At 38.9% G+C, this 18,839-nt stretch overlaps 1 protein-coding gene across 3 annotated transcripts in view; it reads right to left on the bottom strand.

Annotated features, from left to right (window-relative positions):
• The window catches only part of RCAN2 (regulator of calcineurin 2), an 86,234-nt gene that overhangs the window by 34,379 nt on the left and 33,016 nt on the right, over positions 1 to 18,839 (bottom strand). Inside the window, exon 1 of one of the 3 annotated variants that reach the window (XM_032682698.1) lies at positions 8,103 to 8,564. The exons of the other annotated variants lie outside the window; for them this stretch is intronic. Within the exon in view, the coding sequence (XP_032538589.1) occupies positions 8,103 to 8,189 (87 nt within the window). The 5' untranslated portion in view covers positions 8,190 to 8,564. Of the gene's footprint in view, positions 1 to 8,102; positions 8,565 to 18,839 lie in introns of those variants that run through there. 3 annotated transcript variants of the gene reach the window in all.

Raw genomic sequence — 18,839 nt, 5'->3', positions numbered from 1 at the left:
GTTGAAAGAAGAGCAGCAGCAACCCAGAGTAACAGTTCATAAAGGGATTTTGTTACCTGTAGGTGGAAGATGCTTTCAGGAAAGTAGAAAGCTGTCAAGATTAATTTAACTAAGGTTTTAATGATGCTAACACCTGCCTGCTGAAAGCTTTGTCACGAAATCTTCCGTTTTTAGACTATCAATGGGTTTTTTTGGCATCTTGTGTCATCTTCTACCCTTAAATAATTCCACTACAGCATGAGAAGTCAAAGTCATCTGTTCCCACCTTGGTCTTCCATTGATTATTCTTGTTTTCATCAACTCTCCCTCCATCCTGACTTCCCTGCCATTGTCACCCTCTCGCTCAGAAGTCTTGCCACAACCTGCCTTCCCTTCCCCAGCCTCCATAAATAAGGGTTTTCTCCACTCTTGGTCTTTCACCACAGAAGCACTTCTTCACAGTAACTTCCATCCTCTGAAACCCTATGCTCCCCTTCCTCATTTCAGCCACATTTTGCTTAAACAACTTCTTTCCTCCTCCCTCAGGTTAAAACCACAGCTTGGAGGACTTCCACCTCTGACCTGCCCCTTAAAGATATTTGCTTCTCTTAAAGAAATGTTCCTCTTTGAGGGAAAAAGGCCATTTCTGATGGTGGGTGGGTTTTGGTTTTGTTGTTTTGTATCAGCACTAGCAAATAAAATAATAATCCCCCAAACAAAACACAACACACATCACCCCCAAAACAACTAACAAGGACCCACAACAAAACAACAGCCACAGAGAAGTGGTGGTTAAAACAAATTTCCCAGTATAGGTCTAATTATTTAGACAATTAAAAACCTTTTATTCTTAGTGGTTTAGTTATTGGTTTTCTCTAAGAAACATGGAAAAGTAGCCAAAACTGAATGAACCTTATCCTTGGGCAAGAGAATACACGGCAAAGGATGATGAAACTTGAGGTTGGTAAAGTTTGAATAAGATTTGTACAGCTAATAAAACAATAATCTTCTTATCTACTCCATAAATGGAATTCCTTTTATTGAGAGGATTAGCAGGGTTTTTTTACTGTAAGTTGTTCATCTGCCTCACACCAGCACATCTGACCTACATGAACAAAAGAACAAGTGAGATTTCTGCAAGGTTACCTCTTCTCTGGCCAAGTCATGAGTATAACACAACAGCAGTCATGTTGCATGATTCAGCTGTATGAATCACCTCCACCTTTTCATGGCCAGCATATTACTCACTACAGGAGAGATTCTTCTGTGAGTGACAAACTGAGCTGCAGAAATTCCCCTGTACAGCTGCCTCTTGCTACTGCTCTGAGCACAACAGGTTCATAGGGTTTCTCAGCTCAGTGACTATTATTTCAACAGATGGGAGTATCTGGTGCTGCAGAACTGGAGGCTCTTCCATGCTGCAGAATATTGCTCCTGCTAAATATGAAGCCATCCTGCAAGATAAAGTCAGCCTCTCCGTCTAGATGCTGCCAAAATCTAATGGAGATTCTGAAAAGAAGCAAGTTTGGGCTAGTTAAAAAAAAACAAACAAATAACAACAGCAACAAAAAAAACCCAACCAAAGCCAGTAAGCAAAGCTCCTTGGTCTCTGGAAAACATCAACTGCTCAATAACATTTGAGACTGAACATCTACAGAACCTGATTGTTAAAACCAAGGGCTACTAATTACATTCCAATCCAGCTTCCTAATCAGAAAACTTACTTCCTGGTTCCTTAATTCTCCATCTGCAAGTGAGAATATTTGGAATTTTATCTATTTTATCTATAACATCACTTTGAGGTTTTTCAGCAACTCCAGGTGTACAGAACAGACACACTGCCCTGGAGATGCTGCTGCAGCACCCAGCCCATCCAGCTGGTTTCCCATTCTGCAAGGACAATGGGGCTGTTTACTCCATCAGAGCTGCTACAAACAGAGGCTTCTCCCTGATTCAGTAACAACAGAAATTCCACATAGGGACAATTAAACACATCATGGGAACACTGATGTTATGAGAAGGTGGTCTGTGCTTTCAGGAATTGACATGAACAAAGCAAAAATGAACATGAATTCTAGATGGAAAACGGACTGGAGCCAAACTCAATGGCTGCACATGCATTTTAGAAGCAACGGCAATGAGGGAAAAAAAGGCAAAAAAAATTTAAATGTGCAATATCCTATACTGCAGTTAGTGCAGAGAGCAGCTAAGTTGTCATGCCTCACACTGGCAGCAACTGAGGCTCATCTGTATGTCCTACAACAAACACGAGAGTCAAGACTCAACAACAGAAGTCAATAAATACAGTTACTTCAGGGAGGGTTGGACAGTACAGTCTCAGAAATCTCCCAAGGGGGAAATTTTAATTCTGCTGGCATTTGCAAGGAGAAGGTGCTTATTGACACTTAGTCATATTAATGGGGGAAATTTTCACGAAAAGCTCTTGCACACAAAGCTGGTACCACTGTAAATATGGGGATGGAAAACACACACTTTTCCAGCAACTGAACACTGACTGGAAGCTTTGCTTGGCCAGTTTCTGGACCTTGGCAGCCTGTGTGTTAGCCAAGTGTTTGATAAACAGTGGTAGTCTTCTTCTTTAGCATGTCTTTTCCAAGGAAGAATTCTCTGCTAAAGACCACACTGTCATGGTTGTCTGCACGCCAGCACATGATTAGATAACATCTTCCAAAGCAAACAGGCTGTTCAGCACATGAAAGATCAGAACTGAGTAGATTATTTAAGGCTTTTGGTCGAATCACCCCTAGAAAATATTAAGGGAGGAACTGTCCAACCATAAAGCATATACATTAGTCTATGAACAAAAAAAAATATTAAAGATACATACAAGGTTGGTGCAGACCTCTGCCTCAAAACCTCTTCACTCAGTATCAAAGCTTAGTCATGCTAAGCAGCAGCAAACAGCATCAGTAAAATTTGAGACAAAAGAGTGTACATGTACAGCACCTTCAGAGGAGAATGAGACTAGATCACTACAGACCTGAAAACATGTCCCAGATTTTTTTTTTTTTTTTGGAGAAAAACAAAGAATTTGGATACTTCACCTCTCTAAGTTCTTCTGGGAATTCTAGCCAAAGTAATTATTCAATGACAAATCAGTATCACACTTGTATTTGTATTACAAGTGCCTCAGTCTTTAGCTGTACTGATTAATTCATCAAATCTGCTGAAGAAAATCATCATCTCTTCATTGCTCCTCACATAGGCTGGGCTATTTATCAGCATAATTACGAGGTCCATCTTACTGTATTACCTGCCTTGGATTATTGCTGCACTTTCTACCAACACATTCTAGCTGTTATTTATTTTCATTTGAGAAATTGCTCACTGTCTAGTTATCCTTATGAAGGGGAAATATCTTCATGTGACTTCCATCAGAAAGGAGGATCAGAGAGAATACAAAACTGCTGTTCCCTGTAAGCATTAAAAGGGTCAAGAAGGAGAAACAGAAAGCTTGTCCATATTCCAGCTGCATAAGAACCTGCAGCTGCCAATGACCTCTGGTGAAACAGCAGCATTCCCTTCTTCTGAGTCAAGGGAAAAGCAAATACAAGTAATTGAAGGTAACCCCAAAGGGCACATCATGACTCTTAGGTGTCTTACCACTGTTTCACTTATTTAGAAACTTTCTTAAAGAGTTTAGTTGCCTTCACAAGGGGCTGTTAGAAGGACGAAGGCAAAGCCTAACCTATGTCTGTAACACAGGTTATCAGCAGCACCTCAGTGAGCCCCAGGTTTGCTGGCTCAGAGTCTCTCAGGGCTGACACTGAAGCCCACAGCAGGGTCACTGTGCTGGAAAGAGCACTGTGACATCTGGGAAGCTCCTCTTTAATGCTTACTCTAGACGAAGACAGACAGTAAGCAGAAATCAAAAGACATCTATGTCTTTTTCTCCAGCAGAACTATTGGATCCTGCAGATTTCACAGACACAATCTTATCTGCAAATAGAAATAACTGCCAACTACAGAAAATGCCAACAGAAGTTATAAAGCAGACCTTTCTAGCCATCAGGGTATTTTTGGTAGTCATGCTGTTGTTTGGTTCCCTCCTTATAGCCTGTCTGTGGAGTCTTATGACTGTGTAACAGTCTCTTCCCACAAACCAAGCTCATGTGGCTAAGGAGAAGAATTTAAACAAAGAAACCCAGAAACTCTCCCAGCAAGTCACGCTTTCTGCCACTGGACAGCTGGCAGCATCTAGAGGGGCAGCTACACTCCTTTTCCTCCAGCTTTCTTCACTTGACTCTAATCTTAAAGCACTTAAACTTTAAACCTCAGAACATCTTTGTAAATGAGCCACTTGTACAAGCAGAGAATTGAAGTGGAAAGCAAAAACCACAAGCATCTAGTGTGCTTTTGCCCTCTAGACCTCAGAAGTTTAGTCTACTAAACCTCTCAAAGGCAACTGCAGGGCAGTGACTGACCTCCAACCCATCCATCCCAAACAATTCCTATTAGCAGGGTGCTCGCTGGAGCGTTGGAACTGAGTAATGAGTTTACAGATTGACAGAGATCCTGCTCCAATGGGATTAATGCTCCAAAGCTATACAGTCAAAACAGTGAAACTATTTCTACTATTTCCCTTTCCTGCCTGGCTCATGTCCACATCATTTTTTCCTGCATTAAGATAATGGCCCCATCCACATTACTTTACATTACTGTCTTCAGATAAAAATGTGATCATTAGTGCCAAGTTGTCCCAGTCCTACCTTGCTTCTGAGAATAGTGGATGTGAGCATAACTGAAGAGGGAATATGTAGAATTAATCACATAAGAACATGTTGCTTAGAGTAAGAAGCATGAGTTTAAATTCTCTGCCACTGTGTCAGTGATGTCTGGAATTCTCTATTAGAAATAAACAAGATATTCATTAACTAATTGCTTATATAACAAAGATAATTACATAAAATTATCATCTAGAGGCACTGAAAGAAGAATTTTAATTATCCAGGTGAACTTCAAAGCAGAACTGCACTTCATGACTTCTGTGGCTGCCTTCTCAACTTCACCAGTTCCGACCTACAGGCACTGTACAGTCAGTAACATGTTGATTAGCCTGACCCAATTTTGGATTAGAAAAGACAATTCAAAGCAGCAGCTGATCAAAACTGAGAGGCTGGTTGGACGGGTTCATGGATGACAAACCAACAGCTGTGAGCCAGCTCCCATTTCCAGGGCAGCCATACAAACCTTTGTTTGTTGAAAGGATGAGACTCTCCAAACGCTGTAACTAAAAAGCTTTGCCTTCAGTACCAAGCAATTGCTCCCTTGTTCCAGAGGCCAAATGGAAAAAAAGTGTTTCCAAGCCTGACTGCCAGATGCTAAGAGCACAGTGCCTACAACAAGGTTGCCTCCATAGGTGGAAAAGCAGCAATAGGTTGGAGAGCTCCAAGCCCTGTGCCCAGTGTCAGCTTTGTGTAAGAACTGCCCAGCACTGAAGGGTCAGCGCTCTTGAGAATTGGCAGCTTTGAGGAGTCCCCATTGCCACCAGCAGCAAGAGCTGTTGCTCCAGAGCCTGAACACACTGAGCCTGCAGGCCTGGCACCTCCTTCCATCTCCCAGGAGCGGCCAAACCACACACCACAAGTGGCAAAGAGATGGCTCCCTGCAGCCAACATCCTTCTCCCAAGCTTCACAGGAAAATCGTGGCTCCCTGCAGTCAGCATCCTTCTTCCAAGCCTCATGGGAGAACAATGTCTCACTGCAGACAGTATCCTTCTCCCAAGCCTCATGTCAGTTCTGAACCTAAACAGAAATCAAGTGAGATATGCTGTAAGCATATCCTAAACCCTAAACACAGTCCTTGCTGATATCAGAGAACTACTACAGGACAAAGAGTTCATTTGAGCAAATCTCCCCAAGCACCACATGCATCGTAAAATCTTTAATATCTGTTCCACCACTGAAGGAACGTTCCCTTCACACAGCCAGAAGGTTCCCTACTAAAAAACTTCCCCCTACATGAAAAGCTTTATTGGAGAAGAAAATGGAAGGGACAATAGCCTGCAGTGAGCTCTGGGTTTCAGTGAACCCCTCTTGCAGACACACAAAAAATCCTCTTTTTTCCCTGCAGGTCTCCTGGGAGTGATCTGAGAGCAGTAGGTCTCTCCACCTTTAAACTATCAGTAGCACTGAAACTTTCACAAAGAGGATGCCTACACTGCTGGTTGCTGTGTGGAGAGCCTGGGGATGAGCACAGAGCTGGCCAGGCTTAGGCAGCAGTTTGGTGACAACTGGGTGAAAATGAGCCTGCAGTGAGCTCTGGGTCACTCAGGACACACTGCTGGCAGCATCTAAGCCAGGCAACTTCGAAGTAGACTTAGCATTTCTGAGCTGCAGTGCAGTCTGCAGTGCAGTCCCCACTGTAAATATACCCAAAGTCTTTGCAATCAACATTTTAATTCAGACATAAGGAAAAAAAAAAAAAAAACAACACAAAACCCAGCAGTTTTAACCAGAGCAAGCAAGGTACAGGAAGTCCAAGTAATATGAAAGGGATTGCAATTCCTGCAACGGCAATGTTTCTGTAACCCTTTTGTTCTCTTTTATCTCATGTTTCTGGCCCACACTTTCCAGATGCTGCAGCTTAAATAAGGCTAATCAAAGTCTTGCCTAAGTCAATGGAATGCTTTCTGCTGATTTATGGAAGCCAAAATTTTGCTTTTTCATTGCTACTGAAATATGAATAAGATACAAGAAGCTCACTACAACTTTAATTTCTTTGCATAGTCTTACACTGAACGTGCACCATATAATAAAAGACAGTTGATCCAAATACGTGTTCATATCAATGCAAGTGTAAATCCTACATGTTAAAAAATATGTTCTTAAGTTAAAAAAAAAAAAAAAGAAGAAGAAAAAAGGAATAAGCAGATGAACATTTTGCTACTTCAAAATAATACAGGAAACGTCCCAGTGCAGGCAAAACTGCTCATCTGAATCATTCCTCTGAATTACTCACTATTTCATCTCTAAATCCAGTATGAAACTGTTAGGAAAAAGCTTCTTAAATTAAGAAGAATCTCTTGCTGCCAACACAAAAGCATTTGTACAAACTATACATGATCTCACCTGGTAACAAACTAACAGAGAAATAAAAATCATCATAACCTCTTGCAAATCAAAGTAGTTTTATTTCCAGATATTTCCACTGGCTTCAATGTTTGATTCAGAATCAAACAGAACAGAGATTCAAAGCTTGACCTCCAATTTGTAAATCCTTTTTACCCTGTTCCATTCTTTCAATACTAAGAACAATCAGATTAGAAACTAATTTTCTCTGTACCTTTGTCCTTTAAATAAACTGCTGAATAACACTGTATTACGCCTGTGAGCTCTTTCAGATGATCTGTGAAAAGCATACTTAAAATTCCTCTTTCAAACTTAATTTGCAGTGATTTTCTTGCAGTAATATGAGAATAAATGAAAAAGATAATTGATTTCAAAAGTAAGCAATTACACACAATGACTTTTCTACAGCAGTTGTCTAATTAAGAGACTATGAGCCCAACCTTAGATTTAAGCACTGTTTATCAAGTAATCATATGATATGCAAGATGCACAACTTTTTGTGTTCTGTTACATTGCAGATGCACCAAAACACTTGCTACAAACTTTTAACCCTTTGCAAAAATTTATACCTGCACTCATGATTTGAATCTGAAGGAAAGAAACAGCTACTGTTGAACTGCGTAAAAATATTTGAAGGTTATCAGCATTGATAAATAACATTTATGGCAAAACTGATCTAAAAAGTGACACTGGACTAAAAATAACTTGACAAAATTAACAATGAAAGATTTTTTATGAATATGAAACATGCATATGCACAGATGTCAGTTATATAACCCATTTCTTATATCATTAAAGAGTAAACACCAGCCTATTCTTTCAGCTTATCAAATCACAGTAAAAAGCAGGCACAATTCCTCTCCCATATTTCTCTCTCCTAATTAACAGATTTTTTTTTTTAACTGCGAGTCTTTTACTACTGCAGCAGAATCTCATCTGCCTCCTTATTCTGAATGGCTACATACAAGTGCCTATTGCTCCCAAAGGCTTTTCTAAGAAGCATCTGTAACAAAAGAACTGAAGGCTCATACCTTAACCTCTTGGTTGGCAAAAATCTCCACATCAACCCCACAGGCAACCAGAGTGGAAACATCACAGTCCATGCTACGGGCTGGCATCCCCCGCCTTTGAACACAGAGTTAGGCAAGCTCAGAGTAACAAACGGTTGGAAGGAAAAAAATAAATAAATTAAAAAAAAAATCTTCAGTTCAGTACTGCAATTGAACAGTCCAAAATTCTGTCTCAATGACTGCAAGCTTCCAGCACGAGCTCTTTGCACTAAACTGAGTTGCTCCTTGCCTTTCCCCCGTACACCCACCAACTGAGCAGGCACAGCATAGTAACAGCGCTATTCCATCTCTCATGGCAATGACATCACCACAAAGACTGACATAAGCTAAATCTATTTTTTCAACCCTTTTATCTCTAGGCAGCACGGTGGATCAAATTGAACATGATTATGTGCTAAATCTGAACTTGGACTAAATCAATTCAAGCAGCGTTCACTGTCAACTGAGTCATAGCTGTTGTTTCAGCTGAGTGCTTATGTTGGCAAAAAAAAAGATCGCCTGACACTGAAAGCTCCGCTCTGAGTGTAAATTAACCCAGCATTTAAAGCCACCAAGCTCAAGGTAGGATTCGCTACTTTATTGTACTTTAAAATCTACAGCAGGGCACTAATGAAAAAAAAAACCAACCAAATCAACAAAACCCTCAGCATTCTGGTTTTAATAGCTTTAAGTATTCTTTTTTAATAATGCACGCTCCATAACCCCACACACGGGATTAGAGAACATCTAGTCCTATCATCAGGAGTGATCAACACACTGCAAATTTGATCTCAGCGCTTCGACATACACGTTGCACTGTGACTCATCCCCAGGAAGATCAGGGGCATGTTGGTGTGTGATTTGGAAATCAATACCCCTTCAAAGAACAGAACATGAAAATTTCCTTGAAATTAGGGCTCCGCACTAGGCAGCCTCTATACCATCCATCCTTGGGGTTAACCCTTCACAAATATAACAGTGTTCAACTGAAAGAAACAGATATGAGTAAACTGAAGATGCTTCACACCTGCTGACTCAGGCGTTTATTCTTTGCAAGTTTATTTTTTTAATTATAGAAATAAAATATCTACAAATTAGGGACTTCTAAAGTGATCTTTATCCCAGACTGGTACCATTACTTCTCTTCTACCGTTTCATTCTTGTGATCCATAATTACTCGTAATTTTTGTAGGCCTAGAATTGACATTTATGGATAAATCAGATTAACAGGCAGAATTAAAACATGTAACTATTGATATGAACCTAGGAACAGCTGATAGCTCAGTGTAAGAGACTTCTCTGTTTAACTCCACTTCATTGACAGATATACTTATAACATCTATATTTGATGTTAGGAAGAAATTCTTTACAGTGAGGGTGGTGAGACACTGGCACAGGTTGCCAAGAAAAGCTGGCAACACTTCCATCCCTGGAAGTGTTCAAGGCCAGGCTGGGTGAGGCTTGGAGCAACCTATTCTAGTCCTGCCCATGACAGGGGTTTGGAACAAGATGGTCTTTAAGGTCCCTTCCAACCAAACCACTCTTTGATTCTGGTGTTGCAGCTTGTACCCCGTTCTGTGATGCTGCACAGAGTTTGCTACTGACACTTAAACCAGGTTGTCTAAAACTCCCTCAGTCACATACGTTGAGCCACAGTCAGTTCAGGTTGCAAACTGACATACCCTTGATGAAATTCAAAATGAAGACACACAGGGAAAATACATGAAGTTTTTTGCACCAAAACTGTGCATTCCGAGATCTAAAAGCAGACGTGGCTCCAGATAAGCCTCCAGCCAACCCAGCTTCTTGCTTTACTCTTCTGCCAGCACTGTAAATTTGTTAAGTGCTGGGAATTCCAGATTAGCTGATGAGAGGCCACCCTCTGACCAGTTACACACTCTTTATCCCTGCCAGCAGGTGGTGAGGTTAGATGCTGATACAGAAACGCCAAGATGTCTTATCAGAACATTGTTTTCTAAGTTTTATTAAATCATTTTCCCACTTTTTAACTTACATTTATAGTCATCTCCTCAGCAGTAATCACAAACTAAGATCCAAACCCAGGTCAGAAACATATCCCAGCACTAAAGATTTTACAGAGCCAGACTATACCAACCAACAGAAATGGCAGCACAAGGCAGTAAACGAATCCATATTGTGTATTATTATCAATTGCTTTGTACACTGGTTACTTAATCACTGTCAAGATTTCTCATAAACCATAGGAAACCACCTTTTAGAAAGAATCTGAAGTTAATATTTTTATGCATGTTCAGAGGAACTTTTACTCATATATTCAAATACAATATATATGTGATAACAGAGGAAAAAGCCATAAAGATGCCTGAGTGAAGGTCTATGTAGACAGCAATGGAAAAATCACGGCACCAGAAAACTGAGAATGTAGTAAGTAGTTATCAAAGAGCTGGGAGGAAACACTGAAAGCAAAGATGAGTCATATGCATCTGAGCCTACTGAAAGTTTTAGCAGTAATGGACCAACAGGACAAAAACGTAACAAACATTTTAAAAAGGAAAAGATCAGGAATTAGACAATGCTGGTCACTAAGGTCTGTAAAGGCATCGACAGTGAAGGCGATATCCAGCCTGAGAGTGGTTCCACATTGATGGAAAAAAGGTCTGACAATATAGAGCTACACTGGATAGTTCCATAACAATTTCTTCCCTTTTTTTCACTTTTAAAATGGTCACCTATAAATTTCAATAGCCTTAATTTTCTTACAAAAAATGGTACCTGATGTGCAAACTGACCTGTTCCACTTCATGATTATTCCTGTACTTCTACTATTCATCTCCTTTCAAAAGAGAATCATCACAATTTTCCACTCCATATGAGTAAGGAAACCTTACTGAGATCACAATTACTGTCATTTTTTTGCTTCTTCTTGCCTATTCCAAAGTATAACCTAATTCTTCCCCTTAAAAACCACTCTAGCTCACTAGGGTATTTTAGTGAGCTCTTTGCAAAGATAACCTAGTTGTTTTTGCTTCTCAAAAACAAAGATTACCTAACAGAAGAACTCTACAAAGCTTTTGAGTACTTCAACTTACATCTTTCAACATATGTCATATTCTATTTGTTACTGCTCACTTTTCATTTGAAATCAAGACATAGCCCTGTGTGAAATTTTTTTCAGGGCATTCTACAACTGCTTATAGCCTCATCTAATGTTAATAAAAATAATATTGGACAATTAAAAATTGATTAATATTGACTTATTTCTACAGTTCAGGAGACTTGTTTTTCAAACAAATTTTTAAAAAAGCATCTCAATTTCTTAAAAAAAATTCATAACTCTGGCTCTAGATGAGTCTGGCCAAATTCAGTTCACTAAGCTCCCAAGAAAAAATGAAGCCATATTTCATGCATATTTTAAAGTATCAGATTTAATAAACAGAAATTGATATAGACACACATACACTTCAGCATATTACTGATACTCATTGAGTAGGCTCTCCAGATCGCAAACTGCTACTAATCACAGCTTTTGCACTAACATGAGTCCAAGGAAAGCCTTGCTGGCAGGTGCTAAGCCAGAGGATTTGTAGATCATGTATACACCAAAAAGCTTCAGCTGAAAGCTAAAGGCTAGGCAATATATATAACTAATAAATACTGACCAGCACAAGCAGATTTTTTTCCCAAGTAAAACAGTTGGTGCTGAGGACCTGACATCAACAGTCTACCTATTTCAAGAGGGATTCTTTCAGGCTGCCTCTAGTAAGCCCTGTAGACTGGAAGCCAGCAGCAGCACAGTAGAAGCAGCCCTGGAGGCAGCCTTTGGTGTAGGTTCATCTGAAGGAACAACATGCAGAGTGCTCTGTGACGTGAGCCAAAGCACCAGAGGTGGAACACCTTTCCAAAGAAAATAACTTGAACCAGAAAGCAAATGTGAGCGCATCCAAAAGTACACAATGCCACCGCCATCCCCTAGCAATTTTACAGGGGGTTTAAGACCACAATCACTAATTCTGAGAATGGAAAGTAGAGAGTTTTGAACAGTCACTCAGAAGCTTCACAATTAATTTCAGGTTTTGTGCATAGCAACAATTGTGCAGAGAATTAAATGGGCACTGCTCACTATGTGTGATTATTTTGGGGTGGTGAATTTAGGAGCAATTGAGACCCACTTGTATAACTAGGCTAAGCACAGAAATACCAAGTTTTCACAGTTACAGGTATAGGCATCAGACAGGTTCTAGAACTCAAGAGTAATATTCCAGGTGGTATTGTTCCTTCACAGGCCCCAAAGTAACCCCATAGCATGACCAGACTGATGATTAACACTTGATGATCATACCTTATACTTGGATCAGTCTTTAAAAAGACAAAAAGCTTCCCCAGTCAGAAGGAAAATAAGCCATGTTGTTCCAGACAAGGACAATCTTGTGTTCTGGATTTGTACAGAGCCTGAGATAATAGAGTCCTAGTCTTCAACCTGGAGTTGTTTTTCTGCTGTACTTATGGCTGTGTCTCAGCTCAATACATATAAGCAGAACCACGGACTTAAGACTTTTCAAGCTCAACTGTCAAGTCATCAAAACAACTTTTGCAAAATCCCAACCTTCATTTTGCAAACAAACTACTACTGATTTAGCCTTAGAGAAACTTCACTGGCTCTGGACCTCACAGTAACATCAGCCACGTTGCAAACAAAACCAGCAGCTAAATTAAGAAGCAAGCATGATTTTTTTTGCTCACTGGATGAAGCTTGTGCTCATTATTACTAGTACTAGAAGGGTTATTTCTGTAGCAGCTCTTCTTGTAGGTGCAAACCACATTAAGTGAATGTACAAATCCAGAAAAATAAAAAGTAATCCCACATCAATGACCCTGCAAGGCCTGAACGGAACACTGCAAATAGATTCACATTATGGCTGATTCAAATGTTTTTAATGATGTGCATCTTTATTGATCTCATTCAGCCTGCTACACAAGTCAACAGTATTTAAACCATGCTCCTACCTGTTGCTAGGAACTTATTTTTACAAATACAATGTACAAATTTACAAATAATATACAAAATTTACAAATATAATTTACAATTAAAAATAATTTTAATGGAATTATAAACACTTTTAAAACTGTATAAAAATTTAGTGACATAAGAGACAGGCCTGAAAAAAGCCCAGGGGAAAAAAGCCCAGAAAAAAATGACAGTTCTTCCAGTTTCTCTGTCTGCAGCAGAAGATAAGAAAGGCCAACCAGACACATTCTTCAGGAGCAAAGTTAGCTCCTTCAAAGAGGTGTTTCACAAAGACTTGAAAGAAAATGGAATGCTGAAGACTGGGTAGGGTTCAGCTCAGCCACAGAAGGAAAATGAACAAGCATTTTTTTTCTTATGACAGTGAGCGCTGGCTCTTGCTACAGTAGATTACCCCCAAAAGGATGGAAGTACCAGATAAATCCAGCCAGAGGAACACATCTGGGCCAAGAACTGGGATGTGAGGACAGGACTTTTGCTCATCTCTGTCTGTGGTGCAACTTACACTCTGCACATATTAAAGGTTGAAAAGTTGGCACTTAAAATACATTACCTGATGCTATAAACCAGCATCTCCAAGCTAGATGAATTCACTGCTACCTGGAAATAATATTCCCACTTTCAATTCCCAAACAGAATGGCCATCAAACTGTTTGGGAATATATCTTTTAGACATCAAATTTAACTGGCATTTGCAGTAAATAAGGAAAGATGAACTAGCCAACAGCTACAAAACCACTGATTTTTCCAAGATGAGTTTGATCCCTAAACTAAAGTTTCTACAAATCCCAAATTGGCATCAATTGTGGGGAAAAAAAGGGCTTTAATTAACCCCTTCTCATAACAAATAATCAGTCCTATGGTTTGAAAACTTTTAAAGACACAGAATTTTGTCCAGACTAGAAAAGAAAGCAGAAGTTTAATTAAATTTAGAATAATCCTAGAATCAATAAATTCCTCATGCATGCAGAGACTTTAGAGCTTGGAAAATGCCTTGTCTGGCCTTGATTTTTGGAAAAGTAACTTTTCTGTATTGTAAGTGATATTTTGCTTTTCTGTGTGCAACAATTTCTGTTAGTCACACTCACAGATCTCAGAATCTGAGCGTCTAAGAAAACAAAACAAATCATTAACATTATGAAGGATTTCTCCTTCTTCAATAAAGAGAATATCAAGCAACTCAAGGACCCACATATGCAGTGAGAATACTTCAGTGACTGCATAAACAACTGTGTCATTTAGCCCACATCACTTTGCTGTCTCATTTAGCTACACACAAGTTTCAGCTGTGAGTCAGAATTGCTCAGTTATTTTAACTGTATCATTCATAGTCCTTTGCTTCCAAGTATATGTGGGGAGGTGTGGGGGGGTGGAAATCCATAGGTGTGTCTTCTGTCTACTCAAAATGGTTACAAATCTGTGCCAGATCCACACACAAAAAAAGAACTGTTATGGTTCCAGACTACAAAGCCCTGTCTCTTGTAAAATGAACTGCTGCAGTTCAGAAGTCAGGATGCCCTTCATTCATTTGGTGAACTGATGGCCACCTACAGAATACACAACACGCACACGAATCCCTGATAAGACAGGAGGATCATAACCCTGCAGCGTAAGCTAAATTTATTTGCAGCCTATCTGCACAGTATCATTGATAAATTGCACAGGTTTCAGTTTTAAATTAAGAGAACTAAACATCCTGGTATATACACTGCCAGTAAAAGAAACAGAACTGGGAATTAATTCCATTGCTCCAGCATGGATAGCTAGTGCAATGGGAGATGCTGTTGGGTAACAAAGCCACATGCACGGGCTTGACAAACGTGATCAAGGACTTCTGGAAGACCCTTCCCTTCTGAACCACCAGCCAGAGGTCTCCAGGAGGTTCTTCAAGATTTTTAAATTAGCATTTAGTATTTGGGCAACTGTTCAATACACTCCTTGTTCAGTACATTCTATGGACTCTCAAAGAGGCATTTTGCTGACCAGGCACTTGCTGTGCACTTTAGGAAGGGCTGAATTGCTCTCTAACCTCCAAATGCCAGCAAGATTTCCAGCAACTACAACAGAAGCATGTAGTGCATATGGATATATGTATGAACTGGCATTTAAATTTAATTTCATTTAATTGATCCTGAACTGAATCCTACATATTAAGTTACCACTGTGCCTCAATTTCTTCAACAGTTAGACAAGATTGGTGATACCTGCTAGTAAACACATAACAGTGTTATTTAATAAGCACGTGTAAAACAGATTTTCCCAGGCAAATTTCTAATAGATAGATTTTTATGCTGTCTTTGATTTTGTAAAAGTGATAATGACCAAAGACTAAAAAGAGGTGAAGTGCTTACATATGTTTCCTCTTGCAGAACTTGAAAACAGAATTAAACCCAGGTCATACATGGATTCTGTAAGAGATACACACACACAGGATGCCAGGCCAGTGCTCTGAGCTCTGCAGGAAACTCCAGAATCTCAGGCACCTTCTCAGTTCCCAGTGGGAAGATGGAGGTGCTCAGAGGCTGGCACAGCAACAAGACACTGAAGTAATGGATTCAATCCTTCACTAACTACCTTTGTGACCTTAGATGAAGAGCATGCAGGAACACACATTCGGAAGGGCTCAGAGCCTTTGTATTTTATTTGGATTTTAAGTATAAGCTGGGCAGGACAAGTACCCTCCATTACTAGTTGTAATTTAATGGATGATGCCAGCTGGAATAGGTCTGTAATACTCCTGTCTAAAACTGTGATTTGCAGTTACCCACGAACTCTGTTAACAGTTTCAAAATGTATTTTTAAATCATTTCCATTTACCCTTACTTGTCTCAGACTAGCAAAGGTATTTAACATGCCTGTATGTTTTCCTTGTCATTTCAGACACCTCATCAGAGCAAAATGCCCTTGAAAGGAGAGCCTGGAATACCAATGCTCACTGCTGAGAGAGACCAACCTTATCTCTCAACTGCAGCTCTGCACAGGACACGCAGGTGAGAGATTTAATGGCTGTGCTGAGAGAAAACAGTGTTTACTGCCAAGCCAGCAAAAGCAGTCCAGTTCAAAGGGGAAAAAAAAAAAAAGGGAAAAAAGTCCACTGTCAAACAGCATGCTGTCAGACAGCAAATAATGAAGCAATGAATAATAGATTTCTTACATAATTGCTGTTTTATCCTGATGTTATAGGGTGGGTATTTATTTTGCTGCAACACTTTAAACCAGATAGTCTCTTCTCCTGTTAATTCCCTGATCCAACTGCAGACAAAAAAACCTAAGTGTTGATACTTAAAATTTGCCATATACAAATATTAATTCTTGTCTTCATTACAGACAGATGACTCTGGCTTCCATTTTTTTATTTACATTCAAAAGACAGCTGGAAATTAGATAATATGTGACCAGAACTCAGATATAAAGCTTCTCCAGGGGCTCTAAAGTAAAATGAAAAATATGCTAAGGAAGTTTTTTGTCTCCCCTAGAATATGATCAGAAAAAAAACCAAAAGAAATCTGATTAATTATAAGATATTAGTGAACTTGTAATGTATTTATAAAGTGGATTTATCCTATTTCCTCCCTAGAGACTGATTTCATGATTTCACAAACAGAAGAAAAGACCATGATGGGCCATTTAAGAGCTTGTACCTTGTGAAGATACAAGAGATCAGATTCAATTTCTCCTTTTGCTCTCCCTAAAACCTAGATTTATTTTCCCAGCTAGAACTTAAGAAATAGTCTTCCATCAATCTGTACCAGGAAAGGACTAGAACTAAGTCCATTCCTATATTTTGCATTCTCAGTTTACTTAATATTTCCATATTTTTTATGAAGTGATACAGCTCTGAAGAGACATTAACAAAAACAAAAGAAGAAAAAACTTAAAGCAGAGCTAGTTCCCATACAGGCATCTCATGCCTTAAGCATCTGTAGTGTGGTCTCAGAAGGTGAGTATTTAATACAGTTCTAAACCATTTAGTCATTCCATATGTTGGTTTACTCTCTAGTAAATGCATTGTCAATATTAAATTGACAGTAATTAAATAGCAGATACATTAAAATACAAGTGAGTGACAGAAAATTGATGTTATTTCAAAGCAACTGATCTATATTTAAACAATCAACTTTCTTCTGAAACATGGAGCTGTGAACAATGAACCCAAATGCGTGCTGTTCCCCAAACCAAGGCCTTTTCCAGAATAACATTTCCATACAAAAATTGCAATTCATTCTAATTTTGATAGTTTTCAGAGGGAAAAAAAAAAAAAAAAGTGGTATTTCTGAAGTAAGTCAGCCAGATCCATGGGAAGTCTTGTCTGCACTTGATATTCTGGCCAAGTCAGAATCCTTAGACCTCGGTAAATGCTAACAAAAATTCCACGAAGTCATAACTTAAATCTCACAACAACTGCCTTTGATTTCTGCTTGTCCAGACATACAGAGGCCTGTTAAACTCATGTGGAGTTGTTCCCATAGTTCAGACCTTCTGCAATTTTCTCCAAGCTAGATTTAAACATCCAAATGAAAAGCGTCTTTAACAAAAACTGCAGTTAAAATCATCTGTTAGGGCAATATGATTCTACCTACTACTGAATTCTACATTTCGGATCTTGACCACTTGTGCCCCAGTTAATGCCATTCTGAATTTTGCTCACAGCCTTATCACAGCTTACTTTACCTCATCATCAAGTAATGCATATTTAGTTATGTTTATATTTCTTCACAAGTAAGCTCATAAAATTATCTGAGAATATTTATTGATGACTTAACTTTAATTTTCTAATTATTTTTGTCATCTGTTACCATGATTTCAAGGTAACATTCTATCCTAGTTATATGAACCAATTCACAGAATGGTTATGAATATAGCTTTAATTAAAGTTTATCACACAGCTATAGACCACTTAATTGTCTCTTTAGTCACTTAAATTAGAACAATGCAAATAAGCTACAAATGGAGAATGCCAGCACTGAAGCACTCAAAAAATTTAAACCATTAAGAGTGAATCCAACAGCCTCACTTTTCATAGAAAGCACAGTATCCCAGTTAAGGGGAAAAAAATGTCTTACTAAAAACCTCACACTCCTCTCCATCCTGTACCCTTTGATGTAAGGTGCTCCATACCAATGTTTACCATAAAATATGAACTTGAGATTGTATTACTTTGCAGGTCATTATTTGTTTCAACACTTTCCTCTATAAAGAAATCTTTTCCTTTGCAACATAAAATAAGTAGGGTTTACTGTAGAAGGGTGGTTTTCCTCACTATTGAAAAGATAGAGAGATACAAGTATTAATTTGTAATTTAATATGAATTTCTAAAATAGTATCTGTACATTTTAGTCATGAGTTTTTACAGTCAAAACTTCATTATCATCCTTCAACAAAACATGGACAAGCAAAATCCTACTTTGGTTCACTCAAGATATCACCAATTACATTACAATTTCCTCAGACCACAGAGATAAATTTAGGCTCAAATATCACAACACAAAGCAAGAGGCACCTTGGGTGTACCACCTGCTCTCAAAGGATCATTTGGAACTGCTTTGTTTTATTACATGGCACTGGTTCCATCAACTTGAACAAGAAGAAATTCATGCTCCAAAATGTGGGGAATTTCACAATTCCTTAAATTAGCACTTAAAAGACTGATAAAGACTGTTCTAACATTGGATGATATCAAATGGTACCAACTACTTCTCATGGACAGGATGCAG

This window comes from Chiroxiphia lanceolata, chromosome 3, assembly GCF_009829145.1.
Source record: "Chiroxiphia lanceolata isolate bChiLan1 chromosome 3, bChiLan1.pri, whole genome shotgun sequence".
NCBI lineage: Eukaryota > Metazoa > Chordata > Aves > Passeriformes > Pipridae > Chiroxiphia > Chiroxiphia lanceolata.
Note: the sequence above shows the minus strand (reverse complement) of the source record. Positions and strands in the feature narration are given on the sequence as shown.